The 18,957-nt window shown below is 33.7% G+C and overlaps 1 protein-coding gene across 1 annotated transcript; it reads left to right on the forward strand.

Annotated features, from left to right (window-relative positions):
- Nucleotides 1-1,642: 1,642 nt before the first annotated feature.
- Nucleotides 1,643-17,981, forward strand: Xpc (DNA repair protein complementing XP-C cells homolog). Its single transcript, XM_085958990.1, has 10 exons — nt 1,643-2,257; nt 4,976-5,181; nt 6,736-7,012; nt 8,679-11,015; nt 12,996-13,297; nt 13,715-13,956; nt 14,602-14,827; nt 15,715-15,883; nt 16,012-16,166; nt 17,506-17,981. Exons 1-10 carry the CDS (start codon nt 1,849-1,851, stop codon nt 17,725-17,727), a joined length of 4,545 nt encoding a protein of 1,514 aa, XP_085815116.1. The 5' UTR covers nt 1,643-1,848; the 3' UTR covers nt 17,728-17,981.
- Nucleotides 17,982-18,957: the final 976 nt, after the last annotated feature.

Raw genomic sequence — 18,957 nt, forward strand, 5'->3', positions numbered from 1 at the left:
TCTGTGTGTTGTCTTAAAATGTGGTAGCCGTACTGATAAGCAAGAAGATGGTATTACGTTTCATAAGTAAGTTGATACATGTTCGTGATAATTTATTTGTATTTTATTATATATTTTAATATCAGTGACCAAGTGTTTCTTTAAAATAACTTAAATTATGGATATCTTTATCTAATGGTTGCATTTTGACCGCTTAAAAATACTATATAACGTAAAAAAAATAGAAAATTATATTTTAATTCTGAGCGTCTAGTGTGAGCACTTTGGGCGAGCACTAGCGAAATGGTCTATGGTCTCGAACATTTGTGGACGAATGCGTTCGCTCGCTAACAAACCAAACGCAAGGCACGCGGCTTCATTTAGCAATGCAACGGGTGGCGTCTAGATGTATCTATAGTCTAATGCCGGCGCTCCATTGGCACGCAAGTCAGACGATTTACAGTCTTCGGACTTTTTTTTCGCGTGGAGCACCCCAGGTCTGCGGACTTTTTAATCCGCAGACCAGGCTCGTTGGATTTCAAACATGTTTGATATTTTACCCTCCGAGTTGCCAGACTTCGTCCGTCGATCGCTATGCAAATTCGTTTTAACATTAATACGCAATTATTCGGACCGCAAAAAAAACTGTAATTGTTTTAAACATTTTCATTGATTAATTTGTTAATGTACACATTAGAAAATGAGAGATTTACCAATTATTTTTTATTTGTATTTATGAAATTCATAAAATAAAACGTAAAACGTGTGTTGTTTTCACTGCTGTATTATTTTATGCAAGTCTACATATAAATAACACAAAATTATAGGATTATCGGAAGACATTACGATAATCGCAACTTTTGACTTTTGACAGCTCGACTTTTTTATTCGTTCGTTGATCAGTAGCAGAGCATAGACAAATCAGACGATTTATTGTCCTCGGACTTTTGGCTCGCCAATGGAGCGCTGGCATAAGGGCTGCCAGAAAGACGTAAAAAAAAAGCCCCTAACATTGATTAATAAAACGGAATTTCTTGAATTCTCCGGTAACCATCTTTGGTCGGAAAAGGTACGTATATAATATAAAAGGACCGCTGAATTTCTCAAATTCACAGATATTTTTTGTGAGAAACCAAAATAACTACACATTTTCAACAGATGACAACGTGTGGGTACTATAATTTTTGCTTACATACTAAACTTGGAATCGGTGCAGTGTTGCCAACCGTACTATAATTATAGTATTTGTACTATAATTTTGGTCCGCGTACTATGTACGATATAAAATAGGTATAGTACGCCCAAAATACTATAATTTTGAAAATCGTACTATAATTTTATATAAAAGTACTATAATTTTGCATTTGCCATTTCGCAATCGAGTGGTCTTCGAAAATTTGGAAATCTGCGGCCCGCGGCGAAATATTTTTCCCAAAAAAAAACAAGCCGACCACGAAAAATTGGGAACCTGCGGCCCGCGACGAAATATTTTTCCTAAAAAAAACGAGCCGACTATGAAAAATTGGGAAAATTTTTATTTTCAACAGATGAATGACAACGCGTACTATATTTTATCTCCAAATACTATAATTTTGGAGGCTCTGTACTATAATTCCACTTTTAAAATATGGCAACACTGAATCGGTGACAAAAACATGGCAACATAATAATCATAATATATGTTTCGCGCAATACTTTTGACAGATCGCCGCGCGCGTTTTCTTAATAAATTTATATGCTTCTAATTCTTTAAATTATTACATGTGAAAATAAATGCTCAACCTATATCACCCTGACCATTGTAAGACATATTTCGTCACTACTACCGGGAATCATCGTCAATAGATTTGTAAATAATACACCATCAACATGCCGGCTCGCGGGAAAAGACCTCAAAAACAAGCTCCGAAATACAAAGACAGTGGTGAATCTGCGGACGATGGAGACTTTTCAGATTCAGGATCAGAAGCGTCAATTCCTGATGGGACTGACGAGGATGAAGAATCCGTTGCAAGCTCAGGAGACGATTTTGAAAGCGAGCCTGCAAAGAAACGCTCCGCTAAAAAACTTACTCAAAGAAGAAGCATTCCCTCTACTTCCAAATCGTCGACTGCCATCCCCAAAAGATCCTCGCAAATTAACTTTCAATCGCTCAAGGCAAGAATGGATACCATTCAGGAAGATTTCAACAATGCAGAATCAGAAATACCATTTTCTGTCAAGGATCTGACCGATCAAGAAAAGATGTTGCCATCGTTCCTAAACCTTTCCGAGAGTGGTTTGTACAATTATTTTTTTATTAAGGTATGACAACAAATTACACAATTTCTATGTTCAATAACACACCACTAGAGGTTGACCAGTTTTTTCATAGTTTGATTGAATACATCTTATTATACCTACAGTTCTGAAACTTAAAAACCTACTGGGGTTGGTAGATTATCTCTTCAGTGGTGGGTTTGAGCATTTAGAGGCCTGACGCACTAACTAAATATTAATGTCCGGTTTGAACTGTTTCGATGCCCCATTTTAAATATTCTAATGATTCGATTTCCTCACATGTGTTAAAGAAAATCACCGCTGGTTGTCTAGGGTTTTTGTTTAATTAAGTCTCTCAAATGACATTAGCTACAAAAACTGTATACCTATTTACCTACCATGTTTGAATGAAACTTAGTATGGCCACTAAACACCATTATAAATAAAATTTGTGCATAAGTAATATGTAAATATACAAAGTATACATTGTTCTTGTCTGTTTAACGGAAGCCAGCGACCAACAAATTTAAAAAATAATATATACTGGATTATTTGTTAGTTAGTATCACTTCCGGTCGAATGTAATAGGGAGAAATGTGTAGGTACGCCCTCACGATTGTTTAGGCACCCGTAGACATCGTCTGTGGCTTGGTAGTCTTCGGAGCGATAAAAAAACACGGATAATGGTTTGAAGAAAACGGTGAGGTTTATTGCTGAATACAATACTTATAACGGTACGTTTACATTTGACACTTATATTGTCATATTTATGTATGACACCATATTCACTAAGTATAAACAGTAATTATATTTGTACCAGCCACTTATTTTGCGTGTGTCGACACTCACCTGTCACTTATTCAATCTACTTATATACGTAAATGTAAACACCGCGTATTCCACAATTCCGAACTTGCAGCGATATATCACCGAAGTTGGACCACCGTCTACTTTTATGTCAAGACACATTATTCGTAGTTTGACAGGTAGTGAATTGCATAGGTATATTTCTAAAACAACGGACAATCAATTATCATAGGTACACCATGAATGTATCCCCAACGTTTACGTTAATAAATGTACTGTAGCGATCTGTCAAAAATCATAGACAGTGAGAAATAAATCGGATGTGCCGTGTTCTATGGATTTTGTTCGAAAATAAAATATCGCTTGTTCTTGGCACATACGATTAATTCTGATGCACTCTGTGAAGAAAAAATGCCCATCAAATGGTATTACCTAATTTAGGTGGACGTTGTTTTATAAGTTTTTAAGATAGGGTTTATCAAAGTTCACTCTGTGTGCTTCCATCTACTTTTATTTTGTTACTTATTTAATTTATTTTCTTATTTTATTACTTTTTCTCTGTATTTTTATTTATTTTTTTATTATTAACACTTATTTTATGTCATGTCGTGAACGCTTTGAATTTATAATTTGTCATGTTCATTATATGTAAAATAAATAAATTTGATTTGATTTGATTTGATTTGATTTGATTATTGAATATGCAATGACGATCAAGTGCTAGATATCCCAATGTTACTGTTAATCGTTCTTCTACACTTATGGCATTTCTGAATTGTGTGTCTTGTTTTTTGGCAAAAGGTCCAATCTTGCAAACTAATGTTCACAAATTGAGTTGGATCTTCGATTTTAAACTCTTGACATTAAACGGAAGGCACCTAGTTCTTCTCGTCGCTGAATCCATTCCCGCACCCGTCTAAACCATTTTTTCCTCCTTGTTGCCAAAAGACTTAAAATAATAACACTCGCTCCTTTCTTTTTTAACATTCCCATATTGACAACTGACATAACGTTTTTGAGAAGTATACGAAATAAGTGTCCGAATAAATTACAATACCATATGTAACCACCGCATATATTTATTCCAAATGTTGCTATTGAATAAAGTGTAGAGACTTTATTTCAACGAGAAGTATACGAGAATTTTATGTCAGATCCATGCAGGTGTAAACAGTAAGTGAAATTTTATGTCAGACACATAAAATAAGTATAACAGTATATGTGTCAGATGTAAACGTATCATTAGGGTTACATTTTTAATAAAATAATTATATATAAAAATGTGCAAAGGACGGACCGTGCTAACAGTTTGATTGAAAGGGTGGCTATAAAATCATATTAGTGCTAGAAATTGATCCTTTCATAATCGACCGTGTTCATACTACTATGAGTCCGCCCGAAAATGGTTCCGACCTCTACAGGTATCCAGAGGAGACCTCCCCCAAATGGTCAAATTTGTGGGAGAGATATTAGGTTAGTTATCATTCTTGAATTCATGAATTTTGCCGAAATCGGCTATGAAAATTGCCGCTGTTCCTGCCTGGCTTCCAGTAAACAGACTTGTACCATATAAATTTGTGGTTGCTACCATTAATCATAAATCATCTATCTATATTACTCTTACACCACGATGGCCAAACGGCTTACGCCTCAGCTTATAATGTCATATGTCCCGGATTCGAATCATATTGTTTTTCAATTTCTATTTGGAGTCAGAGTATGGAGCTAATAGGATGAGCAAGTGGCTAATGTCCAATTCTCGTAAAAAAAATCTGTTAATACAAACTTCCACTCTGCGGAGGCCTATATTATGATCCTATCAGGATTGGATATCCTCAAAAAAATATATATATATATATTAAACTGTAAATTACGTCAGCATTTAATAATGATATATTTTGTACACATTTTGATTTCTTTAATATTTCAGATTCCAGCGACAATGATGACGATAAAGAAAAAAGAAGACAATCACATCTCTCTGATGAGCCGATGGACTTCAACTCGTTTGTTAGCAAAAACGTTGGTTCTCAGATGGATGAAAAGGATGATGGCAATAAAATCAAACTATTCTCAGCACACGTGGGTCGGCTCAGTGACTCTGACTCGGATATGGATGATGTTTCGGAACCAATGGTAACAACAATGACTTACGAGTTACTAATATGCCAATCGAATTAAAAATATACGTATTATAAATAGTGACGAAAGAAATTGCTTTCCCTCATATTTTTGTTGATCGTTCAAACGAAGGAAATAGTCTTAGTTGGATATTGAATTACCTTTAAATCCAACCATGAAAGTTCACACACTTGGGCCCTGATTTTGGAACTCAACAACTCAAATGACTAATAACCAAATACCGTAAAAATGCTGTAGTTACTAATTAATGATATTTTTATTAATTAACCTTATTAGTTTGTGTTCTAATTCATTTAATTTTTGTACTAATCCATTTGAGTAATTTTTCACGACCCGGGTTTCACCTTTCGGTATATTCAGGCACTATGCATCAGTGGCGAAGGGTGACTTTTAGATAGGGGTAGGCTGTTGACTTGTATACTTACGGAAAATAAGAAGATAATACTATATTACTACTGATAAATAGGTATACACTAATTCGATGAAATTGCAATAGCTGACTGACGGCATAAAATTGAGTGATGAGTTTAAAAAATGATGTATTTTCGTAAACGTACACAACAAAAATCATTAGATAAAATTATTTTTTATTTAAAAAAATATATGTGATCAAATGCCATAGAAATTATTTTTTAAATTATATAATTATTGATTATTTCAAACAAAGCTGCAGTCATAGACAATTATATTATACGTAAAGATTTTAGGCTAACGCATAAGAGCCTATCGTTTTGCATACATTGCGATAGACATGCTGAGATTACGTGACATAAAGTCCATACAAAAAAAACATCAACATTCTCAGCGAATAATCCGATGAATACATTAAAAATAAATGGCGCGCTGTGGCATCTGTTTTTTTAAACCTTTAATGGATGGTGCTGTAATCTGTATCTATTTATAATACATTCCTATATAACATAATATGACAGATGTCATTGGCAAATTAATTTATTTTTTATTGAATATAAGTGACTATTTAAATACTTCGATATACAATTAAAAATTATTTTGGCTTTAAATAATCGCCTAGTATGGAGTCTTCACCGCTGTTGTGCATGCTCCTTTACTAATATTTAGCTAATGCACACTGACGAAGAGTATATTAGTTGGTTCTCGATTATGTACCAAATTACTATAAGTATTAAAATATCACAGAAACATTGAAAAAGTTAGTTGAAATCTAAAGTTTTGATAGTTTTTAAGTAGTTGGAATTTACATAGATACCTATTAATTACTAATAGATTTGACAAGCCTATTAAAATTCCATTATTCATAAGTAGTAGATCTAGGTGATAAGACATATCAGTAAAAGTAATTATATTATGCCAAATACGAACCAAATGAATACCTACATAATCTGATAATATGATCCATATTAAATATGTAAAGAAACACAGGTCAGTAAAAAACTTAAATCAATTAAAATATATTAAGTATATTCAAATTTTATCAAATGAGTATCCTCAGTCAATAGTATTAATTTATTAGTTAATTAGTAGTAAAATCTTGTATCTAATATGATACTTATATTTTGTTTTGTTTAGAAAAACTCTTCCAATGAAGACCTCAAGAAAGCAACGCCAAAAGAGATAAATTTTAATCACCTGCAAGACCATTCTAAAAGACTGGAAGAGGCGAAGAAAAGTTTAGAATTATACAATAAAAAATATTCATCTAAAAAGACAGATGCGGTCGATGTCACTTCTCTGCTTGCTATGGGGGAAACAAAGGAAGATAAACCAAGCCTCAAAACGAAAATCGCTTCCAGAAAACGTGGAAATCAGAGTGACTCAGACATGGAAGATTTTGAAGAAGTTAAAGGTAATAAAACTCTGGTTTGTCACACTTTGGCACTATTCTAATAAATTCGCGGAACACTTATTCACATTTCGCAGAACACAGTTTGGGAAACCTAGGTATACCTACATCTTCCTACTGAAACTTAAAAACATACTGGGTGTTGGTATGTTATCTTCAGTGGCGGGTTTGAGCACTTAGAGGCCCGACGGGCTGACAGATTTTTTAAATATTGATGTCCGGTTTGAACTGTTTCCAGGCCCCATTTTAAATATTCTAACGATTCGATTGCATCATCTCTGTAAAAGAAAATCGCCACTGGTTGCCTAGAGTTCTTGTTCAATTAAGTCATTACATTGTCTATATACATTGTAGAAAACTATGAAACATTTTCCTTCATTGCGTTACATCATTCAACTTTTGTTATGTTCACTCTTTCTTTTAACAATGATATCCAAATATAGTAGTGTAGTAGTAAAACAATCATAGAAACACGCTAAATGAATTGTGACCTTACCTTGTATCGAATCCGCAACCCCTGGATGAGAAGCCAGTGACACATTGGCTTGTAGTCCATTCTAGCAGTTGTGTCACTATTTATTACCATGGCATGCACATATTGTGCTAAATTCAGCTTGAATAGAAAATGTGACTGTTAGGATAGACCCATAGGTGGGTTAATCAGAAGTGATTAATTCTTATTCGTTTTTCTGCATATATTCCAATAATGTTATCATTATAAACTTCAATGCGTATTGAGAGCACAGATCGGCTCACTTTGCATTGATTGATAAATCATGGATTTGACTCTCACAATTTGGTCAAATTCACAAATTTTGTTTGTTTATTCAGGGGTTCAGAAAGTGTGTCCTGCGGGCAAATTATGTCCCCCGTGACCTTTTGATGTGTCCCACGAGATTTATGTTAAATCCGTATTATTTTTTAGTCTTCATACTGAATATTAAAAATTAAATTTATATTTAAATATCCTCTGGCAAGACTGAATGGTCAGACATTTAGTATATTAATAAGAGTAATAATAATGTATATTTAGTTAAAAATATAAGTTTATACAATGAAATATTTTTTTATATTTTTGCTTTATGTTTTTTTAACCTTTTTACTGCCGGTAGGTGTATGTATAGCGGTGCCTTGCACGCCGCGAATTTTATTGCAAAAATAAAAAATATAAATCAATTTACGTTTCAAGTGGTAAAAAAGAATTCGGTTTCAATTCTGAGTATATGGCGATATTCCTAATATATGTCGTTGTGTGTTCAACATAAAAAAATTAAAAAAAAAACGTTAAAATAATTGATTTACATTAGTAAAATTCCGTTTAAAGCGGAACGTCCAAAGACTTCATTTTTGTATGAAAAGTTCGCGTCTTAAAACGTCATTGGCAGCCGGCCGGTTAAAAACAGAAAATATTTACAAAGGAAAAGTTTTTTAAAAAGTTTGTGTACCCCTGGTTTAAATGATTCGTATTAAGTACGAAATTTTATTATTACAATACCTTGTAGAATAATAAATTATCTAGTAAAGGGGCGAGGGGTGACTATAAACAAGACAGAGTCTTATGCTTACATTTGATTATAATATATTATGTAATACTGTTGTTTGCAATAATAATTCTTTTGAGTGATCATAGGTTTACACAAAAATTTAAATAATTGTACTGCATTTTCAGCGGAAGCTAAATCTCAAGCAACTCTTCCTAAAGGCGGACTACAGCTGGTGTTAGATTTACCAACGGATCTGCCCAAATCTAAAAAACCATTAGATTTAGAGATGATATTAAAACGGCGCCTGAACAGAATTAAAAAAGAATATCAAGTGTACATTCACAAAGTTCACGTCCTCTGCTGGTTCGGACACGGAAATCACGTGAACAAAATACTCAATGATGAGAATGTTATGGCGGCTGCTCTATCTCTCATACCGTCTGGACATTGCTACCCAAGCGGTAGAATCGATATTAAATATATTGAACAAATCACAAAATGGTATTGCGAAGAAGTGACGGTCAAAGAAGACAAATCTGAACTGAAGTTTAAGCCGAATAAACAGCAACTTAATTTAGCTCTCTTGCAACAAATTGATAAGAAAATAGTTCCGAGTAAAAAAAATAAAGTTCTAATTTTTATAAGTATGCTGAGAGCGTTAGGAATTAAGACTCGTTTAATTTTTTCTTTTAAAGTTTTACCATTACGGCCGGCTGAATTATGTTCTTTGTCTACAAAAAAGGCTGAAACACCCAAAACAGGCACCAAAATTGAATCTAAACACTTCAAAGCGTCTACTTCTGATAATTCCAATAAACAATCAAAAAGTAACATTGTAGAAGGTAAAAAGATATCAACTAAAACTAAAAAATCGTTAGGTCCTGATGATAAAATTTCTCAATTGGATGGTGCAGATGATAGAAATATAGACCGTAAAAGAAAAACAGTAAAAAGTAGTCAAACCGGAAAAAAAAGTTTATCTCTCAATAAGAGTAATTCTGTTGAACAATTTCCAAAGCGTTCTATATCAACTGAGCCGTCATCAACTACTCCCGGTTCATCGACTGTTACTTTATCTTATTGGGATCAAATCACTAAAGGTTTATTAACTGATGAACACGAAGGTAGTAAAAGAACAAGTCACCGTGATTTAAAGACAGGAGGAAGTCCTAAAGTGACAGTCAAAAAAGAGTTGACAACACCAGAGTCAGTTAGGTCTAGTAGATTTTTTGACGAATCAACTGTTTCTCTGAGTGAAAATTCTAAAACACGGCTAATATCTAAGGCTTCTCAAAGAAGTTTTCATTCTGAATCGACACTATTATTAGATCATTCGACAACAATCAAAGAAGAGACGTTAAGTCCCAATCGATATTTATTAGATTCTCTAGTTGTGAGTGAATCTAGTATAAATTTAACACCGAAGAGAAATCGACCATCATCAACAGAGCAATCCCAAGAATTGAAGAATTCTGGCAAAACCCATAGATCAAAATCTACTGAAAAAAATGATGCCAATATACCCAATAAAAGATCTAGAGATAACGAAAAAATTACTAACATGAAAGAAAGTAAATCAAACCAGAAAACAATTACTGCCAAAAAGACTTCAATTAATGGTAATTTGTCAAAAGATAAAGCTGATGAACCTTCTGCTACTAAATCTACAGCTGGGCTCAAGAAGAATGAAGGAAATAGAAAATCAACTGCCCACGGGTCTAAAAAAAGTATAGACAAAACAGATGCGCCCAAAAGATTTACTAGGTCTAGTTCAGTATCTAGTGCTGGTACTGTCGTGTCATTAGGAAATACCAGAATATGTCTTACGCCTGATATAGACATGAAAGAAAGTAAATCAAACCAGAAAACAATTACTGCCAAAAAGACTTCAATTAATGGTAATTTGTCAAAAGATAAAGCTGATGAACCTTCTGCTACTAAATCTACAGCTGGGCTCAAGAAGAATGAAGCAAATAGAAAGTCAACTGTCCATGGGTCTAAAAAAAGTATAGACAATACAGATGCACCCAAAAGATTTACTAGGTCTAGTTCAGTATCTAGTGCTGGTACTGTTGTATCATTAGGAAATACCAGAATATGTCGTACGCCTGATATAAAGGAAGATGAAAGGCAATCCAGTAAAGTTGCCAAAAAATCAATGAGAAAATCGCTTGATGAGAAAAGTAAGTCCACCGTTTCAGAAAAGGAGAAGGTTGTTAAACCTAAAGCTAAACCAACCAAGGTTTCGACAACCGATGAATCTGAAAGTAAAAAAACAGCTCAAAGAAAAACTAAAAGTTTAGCTCCTTCAGAAACCAGTCAATACTTCAAATCTGATGATAGTCTGAAAACTAGTAACCAACGGCAGGCCAGAAGTGGAAGAATAAGTCACAAAGACTTGGCAAATAAATCAGTGCAAGACAAGCCTTCTTCGTCTGAAGGAGTCACAAGGAATATTGTGAAAGAAATAGTTGCACTGACCAAAGGTAAAGAAAGTGCTGCAAAGAAGACAAATTTGAAAGGTGCGTATGTATATGACAATCATAATAAATATTGTTTTATCACGTATGCTGTCCAAATGCTAATTCGTACGTATTTCCGATCTTTGAGCCTTCATTCATGTGTTACTGTTTCCCATAATGTAATTTCATTATTTAGACATGGTAGCAAATTACCTTGTTGGTACAGTAAAACCTCGTTAATACGAATTCCATGGGACCGAAAATCGAAAAAAAATTCGAATTACGAATTACGAAATGTATGGTGGGAAAATATTAAAATTTTGAAAAAAAAAAAATTTTGATTTTCATTAATTTCGTTTCCGCCTGCCGAAATGGGTCATAAAACATCAGGATTATTTTTATTAACTTTACAAAATAAGTAAATTTTGATGTTTTAAGAAAAGTTTGTCACAATTTTCAATGATTGGTTCATGAAATAGTGTACTTTATTACGATTTATTGAATATTCTTATATGCCAGGACTCTTGAAATCATTTGAATAACGAAATTTGAATTAAAGGTATAGTTTTATATGAAAATAATGTTCAAGGGACTTTTTTTTCAAGAAAATTTCGAATTACGGCGAATTTTGAATTATCAGTGTTCTTACTAACGAGGTTTTACTGTATTATGCTATGAAAATTCGCATGTTTATATTATTTTTACGACAGTGGCAAAGGGTGGAGGTAGGCTATTAAGATCCGACATAAATAGCGCATACTAAACTTTGTTGGTCAAACGTATTTGTTTTCATTGAACTACAATGCGTAGATAGTATTTGTTAGTTTATAAAATTCAATTAAACCCTGCCTAATCAAAGCCATTGTAGATAATACTCAAAAAAATGTTCGTTAATCTATAAAATATCTTAAGTTATGCCATTAAACCGTACATAATTTTAGATACTTATTTTATTGATAGAAGATTATTTTTTATCAATTATGGTTAGGTCTAGGCAGGGTTTAATGAATTTTAAAAAACTAACCCCACACCATCTGTAATATTATGTATTCTTAATTCAACGTAAACAAATAAGTATGACTAAAAAAGTGTGCACTATTTTATTGCAATTCCCATAGCATACCTCCACTATTGTGGTTTGGTTAGGCAGGGTTAAACTGAATTTAAAAATAAATAACCAGCACCATCTGCAAATTGTATTCTTAGTTCAATAAAAAAACAAATAAGTTTGACTGACAAAATTTTGTGTACACTATTTATGTCGAACCTTAACAGCCTACCTCAACCGCTTGACACTAAAATACGAGTAAGGATTGCAATACCGGTATTCAATTATTAATCGATACCAAAATACCGGTTTCAAAAATCAAAAATACCAGTATTTTCGGTATAAAGAAAGCATACACGTTTATGTTTTTCGAAAATGAATTTAATGTCATTTTTCCATTCAAACTACGAGTATATTGTATATTAAAATTTAGTGTACAAGTTCTATGCTGCCAAAACGCAAATATATTGACTGAAACCAAAAGTTAAATAATATTAAAACAAAATCCCTCAAATATATAGAATTGTCGCGATGAATTGACACATTTCGAAATAGAAAACATACGTGGCAAATATTTCCAATTATTTTATAACTATTGATCCAACGTTAATAGTATGTACATCCTAAAAACATTGAATTTGAGAGAGATTCTCCTATACCCAGACTTATAGTATTTGTAAAAATTACCAGTTCTAAAATAATGTTATGATCTATACATACATATTTATAAAGGTTAACATAATAAATGTTAGTAGGTACTTTGGGTTGCTATAAAATAGTGTTTTAAATAGATTTTAATAGTTATATTGTTCGATAGGTACTTCTTTTTTTCAATAATAAATACCGGGATTGATATATTCATTCGGTATTGCAATATTTAAATACGAGTAAGGCTAAGGTCAAATAATAGCTTTGCGTCTTCGCCACTGCTAGGTATTCATGTCCTTTATTGAAATGGTTCTGTAAAGAAATATCATAAATCTTATTTACAGCTAAAAATCCATCTGCCAATCGTGATAGGGATTATGAACCAGTAAATGATGTAGAAAGCACAAGAATTCGGAAAGATTCTAATGCGAGTGAGGCTGATTTCAAACCGTCTAAGAAGAGGCAGTCTTCACAAATGGCCGGAAAGAGAGACAGGCGAGTCTTGTCCACAGATGATGAACACTCTGTTGATGAAACAAAGAAACGAGGAGTGGACGTTTGGTGTGAGGTTTACATAGAAGAAGAGGAGCAGTGGATTGCTGTGGATGTCATCAAATCACAAGTCCATTGTGCTCGTGAAATTTATGTAAGAATGTCTGCTATTAATCAATATTAATATCTACACAAAATATCACCTTAGATAAGCGCTGACTTGCCAACAAACCTGAAAAATTGCTGGCTAGTGATTAGGCCGACTTATTTAAATAAGATTGGATTAGAGAATGAAGGGGCTATGTTAAAAATACTGAGTTTGGAGTATATTGAGTTTAAAGTTATTCTTCTTGGATTCTTTTCCGTATTATTTGTTTACTGTTGTTCATGACAGAACAAAGATTGAAGGTGATATGATAGAATATCACATAACATCTTCATTCATTTAAAAAACTGTATGTTACAATTATGTTACATGACACCTTCATTCATTAATTCCTTCATTCAGGCCGACAAATTTTTTCCTATCTAAAGAAATACCGAAATATAGTCCTGCATTATAATGTTACAGTCCCGGGCTAGCCATCCTGTAACGTACATAGTATCCTGGGATGCAGCAGGTCACGTGAAAGACGTGACTCGTCGCTACGTTCCACATTGGAATACCACCACACGCCGATTGCGCACCGATCCTGATTGGTACTACATCACACTGAAACCTTTCCTTGCTCCAAGCAACATGAGAGATGTTCAAGAGGATAAGCAACTTGATCAGATGTTGATGGATGCACCACTCCCTAATATTGTCGGAGAGTAAGTACAAATATTTATACCTCAATACTAGTTTAGCTCAAATCGAAACTTTGACTGTCTTCTAATGATCTCTGTCAATCTGTTTGCTGCTTAGTAACTCACATAATATTTTAATGTTTGAGATATCAAATGGATTGAGAGGAATATGATAGCGAACACGTGTAATCTTATACCGCATTAGCACGTGCATGGATTTACTACTGACAGCACGTATTATCGTGGCCATAACAAAAAATGCGCGTGTAGACACGTATTATCATACAAATTGCAAGATTCAATTACAAGTTCACAAGTTTCTGAATTTTTCACGCGACAATTGGACTGTGCAATATCTGAACAATAGTAGCGAACCTGCATGTAAAAAAACGAACTACACAGCGCAGACTCATTTTGAGGTGAACCAATTTTCACGACCTATCAAATAGTGCCAAATAATGGTAACATCGCGTCTCGCTTACTCTTGTACAATGAGATTGGTGAGACAGTCAGCATTTTACGTGTATATCGTGATAGATTAAAATACACATTATTGATGCAAGTAAATCCATGCACGACTACAGGCACTATTAGGCATATAAGACAGGTGATCAAAAATAATCATAAATCTGAGTAAAATCAAGAATATTAATGTGTTCATATTGACAGATACAAAAATCATCCATTATATGCGTTGAAGCGACATCTTCTCAAGTTTGAAGTAATCTACCCTCCGGATGCTGTGACTCTTGGATTTGTGAGAAATGAACCGGTTTATGCTCGTGAATGCGTCCACACCTGCCGATCGAGAGAAACTTGGGTCAAAGAAGCCAAAGTTGTCAAACCCGGAGAGCAACCGTACAAAATTGTCAAGGCAAGACCTAAATACGATCGGGTTGGTAAATTTTATTATTATGTAATCATTTACTTTCATAATCAATAATGTAGCCATAGCCCGATGAAAGTTTTTTCTTTCAGAGGGCTATTAGAATAATTATGTAATATGTACATGTGTAAAAATCCAAGATTGAAGATTATTCAATTTGTGTAATCCAAACCAAAGGTGCGGTGCAATGGTTTGAAGAAATGGCTGTAGAAAACATTCTTTTCACATCAGTGTGCAAAAGGAATAGTGCTGTCTAAAAAATTCTAAAATGAATGAAATATACCAAATCAACTACAACTCATTGATTTTCATGATTCATTGACATTTTGGGCACCCTCCAAAAACAAGCTAGAGTCCGATTTCTATAAGCTGGCGTACACGTCATCATGGTTCTTTTATGGACTAGTGGAAGTAAATTCTTAAATTCCCCCCGCTTCAGCACTTTAACACTGCATTACGTCCGCCCCCCGCCAACTCCATTGTCAATGCGATGCTAGCGACGCGATGACGTGTACGCCAGCTTATAGAATCGGAGTCTAGAACCAGTGTTTGGCGGCCAAATATATGGAGTAATTACAAATTCCTAGAATAAGTTTAATGGTCATGTGTTTAATATTAGCAGACTGATACCAATTAACTGCCTAAAGTACAGTGGCGATGGGTGAAGGTAGGCTGGATCCGACATAAATAGTGCATAGTAAACTTCGTCAGTCTTACGTATCAGGGGCGGGTCTAGCGGTAAGCGGACTAAACGGCCGCGTGGGGCCCTGAGACCTTGGAAGTATCACTCGATGGACTTGATATAATATGTAGCTGCATACCAAAGATTTTTTTAATGAATCTAAACTATTCATACTGATTAAATAATATTGTATAATCTCTTATTTGTATTACAGTCATCGGGAAAAATGATAACGGATATTCCTCTTGAAATATTTGGTCCATGGCAGTGTGACGAGTATGTGCCTCCGCAAGCTGAGAACGGAATCGTTCCGAGGAATCCGTATGGAAATGTGGAACTCTTCAAAGCTTGCATGTTGCCAAAGGGAACAGTCCATCTTCAATGTAATTATTTCCATACTTTGTAATATTCAATTCCATACAAAGTCTAGTTAATTGTGGCATATCTATTATGTATTACATTCAATGTTATTGAAATTTACGATGATGTTGTTATATTTATTGAATTTCAGTACCAGGACTTAATAAAGTGGCGCGGAAACTTGGCATTGACTGTGCATCAGCGATGACCGGGTTCGATTACCACTCGGGTTGGTCACATCCCGTCTATGATGGTTTCGTTGTATGTGAAGAATTTGAGGAACAAATCATCAAGGCCTGGGAAGAGGTTTATAAACAATTTTTATTATTTTACAATATAAATTAATATGAGAAGCTTGCACAATCTATCTCTTTCCGAGTTGAAGTGGAATACTGGTTTACTTTATGGTTTTTTCATTAGTATAGTAGACAAGTATAACAGGTGCGGTGGTTAGAAAAACTAAGAGTTTGTAGTACACTGGCAATACAGTAAAACCTCGATATAACGATATAACCTCCCGTTAATGTTATACATGTTTAAATCCAAGTGTCACAGCTTGTAAACAATGTTCTGAACATGATAATCATGTCATACCTCTCGCACTCGAATTAAAGTCATAATGCCGTCCTTCTTGTAGACTGAACATAGCACTGACATTTGCAATGTTGGTCGCTAATTCACACAGCTGCACAGCAGCATAATTTCTTTACTTAAAGTGAATGGATGCATTTGTTACTCCATTCAATACATTTACAACGGTTAGAAGTAGGTGAAGTTGATCCTGTGTATCACACCATGAGTGAAATAGCAGATGAAGTTATGATTTTGGAATATAAGGATGGAAGTGAAAATAGCGTGGAAGAAGAAATAACACGCCCAAAAACAAAGTTATCAGTGATAAGATCACATCTCAACAATCTGTTAACATTTATTACACGCATTATAGTGTCGAGGGTCCCAGGTTCGAATCCTGGGTCTGGCAAAAGTACACATATTGTTTTTCAATTTGTGTATGAGTCAGAGTATGAACCTAATAGGTTGAGCAAATGGCTGACATCCATTTCTCGTAAAAATAAAATCTGTTAATACAAACCTCCACTCCGTGGAGGCCCATATGATCCTATTAGGATCGGACATGGTCAAAAGAAAAAGACACGCATTTTCGTAATTTTAGAGAGATGAATATAAAAAAACAGGGAGATTAAACAAAACTTGATTCTTTTTCCAAAGCAGGATTACCGAAAGCAAGCGCATCGACTATAATGCTTAATTAGTTTGTTTTCGCTCGTGGTAGTATTATTATTCAGTTTATTACTAAATCTATATTATTGTTTTCACTGCATACCACTATCAGCGCATCTTTCCTATACACAAGACTGTTATAGGTCGCTATCTGCAGTATCGAGGGTAGTTTTTCATTTTTTGTATCTAACTATTAGCACTTATGTAACAATAATTACAATAAGTTAGCCGTCTAAATAGTCAAAACTGTCTATCTCGCTGTAAAATTTAACACAGCCAAGGTAGGTACTGTTAAAACATAGCTCTTTTTGTAACAATTACAACTAACTTAAATCTTTTCTCAGTTATTGACCATGCCCTATTACGCATATTCCATGTATCTCATTTTATCATACTTTTGCAGGAACAAGAGGAAGCAGGGAAACGCGCCATTGAGAAAGTCGAGAAAAGAGTCTACGGCAACTGGAAACGGTTGATTCGTGGACTATTCATCAAAGCAAGACTTCAAGCAAAATATGAATTTCAAACAGAAGCCGAGAAGCCACAAGTTAGCGGGTCGAACTCCAAGAAGAGATCGAAAGGTCCTCACAGTTCTACTAAGAAACGGAAGTCAACTTCTGAATAGGATTCTAATTAAGCTATATATATTTCAATAATTATGGGAATCAACCTGGCATCAGTCTGCTCATAGTATTTTCGTTAGGAACATTTTCATTAAAACAAACTTCAGTTCGATTAGTTCAAAGCAGCATCTTGTAAACTTTTAACACCTATCTTTATAATTCTTTAAAAAGAGTTTTTGTTGTAATGTGTACTGAATATTGATGTATCTACAACAAAACTTTGACGATTTTAATTTCAAGACAGTAAAATTCTGGGAGAAATATCGTATTACATAATACATGCAACTAAAAATTATTATTTCTCTATTTTGTTTGATAAGAGTACACATATTTTCTTTCCAGAAAGTTCATTACATCAGAAGTAGATGTATAAACAAAATAGCAAGTATGTACTCTATTGTTGGGAAGATATGCAATTTAATCATGATAATGAAGCAATTTTATATTGTTAACATTTTTTTAACAAAACCTTCCTAATTTTGGTACAGGTCTGATTCTCATGTTATGATTATTAACATTAATCGAGCCCTACTATATCAGTACAAATTTTAATTGATTGTGTAAATATTTTAATTTATGTTCTGTACAGTAGTTTTTTAATTATTATCTTGTGGATTTTATATTATAATGTTCAAGAGGCAGATAAAGTGTAATGTTACCGTTAGTTAAACTCATAAGTTAGGTGAACTATGAAGTTTAATTGAATTGGAAAAAATGAAATCAAGAAATTAATTTTGTTTTGTCTTCGTAAATCACATAAAAGATTTTGAGCATTACTGACAAACGGCAGATATTATTTTTATTAATTTGGTGATTCCAACCACATGTCAGGTTTTATAAACAAAAAACCTATCTGTCAATGTCAGAAACTTCAAAACCACCAAAATACGCTCATAATAGGTATTGCAGAATCAATAACATTACTCTTATGTAGCTATGTACAGTGGCAGCCTATGATAAATTGCAATTTTTGAGGGTGCGCTGAAAAACTTACCTTATAGATAAATGAGATTTATTTCGTGTTGTTTTTGATTGGATATAACTTTTTAAACTTAACTTATCTTAGTCTTATTGACTATTGGAGATGTCTTTATATAATATATTTTATATTTAATAATTAATTCATTTTTTCCTTGATTTATTTTGTTTTTAAAAAACGATTTCTATTTTTTTTAGTAAACAAACGCCTCTCAATTTTGACGGAAATCATCTTAATTGTCACTATTATTATA

The sequence above is a fragment of the Rhyacophila brunnea genome, unplaced genomic scaffold, assembly GCF_057557595.1.
Source record: "Rhyacophila brunnea isolate RB1 unplaced genomic scaffold, BYU_Rbru_1.0 scaffold_8, whole genome shotgun sequence".
In the NCBI taxonomy this organism is placed as follows: domain Eukaryota; kingdom Metazoa; phylum Arthropoda; class Insecta; order Trichoptera; family Rhyacophilidae; genus Rhyacophila; species Rhyacophila brunnea.

Bases quoted from the DNA above. Each gene is read 5' to 3' on its own strand.
- Xpc (XM_085958990.1), top strand. From the start codon at position 1,849: ATGCCGGCTCGCGGGAAAAGACCTCAAAAACAAGCTCCGAAATACAAA. The intron at 13,957-14,601 runs GTAAGTACAAAT...TCATATTGACAG, and splicing joins CTCCCTAATATTGTCGGAGA to ATACAAAAATCATCCATTAT. The intron at 14,828-15,714 runs GTTGGTAAATTT...TTTGTATTACAG, and splicing joins CAAGACCTAAATACGATCGG to TCATCGGGAAAAATGATAAC.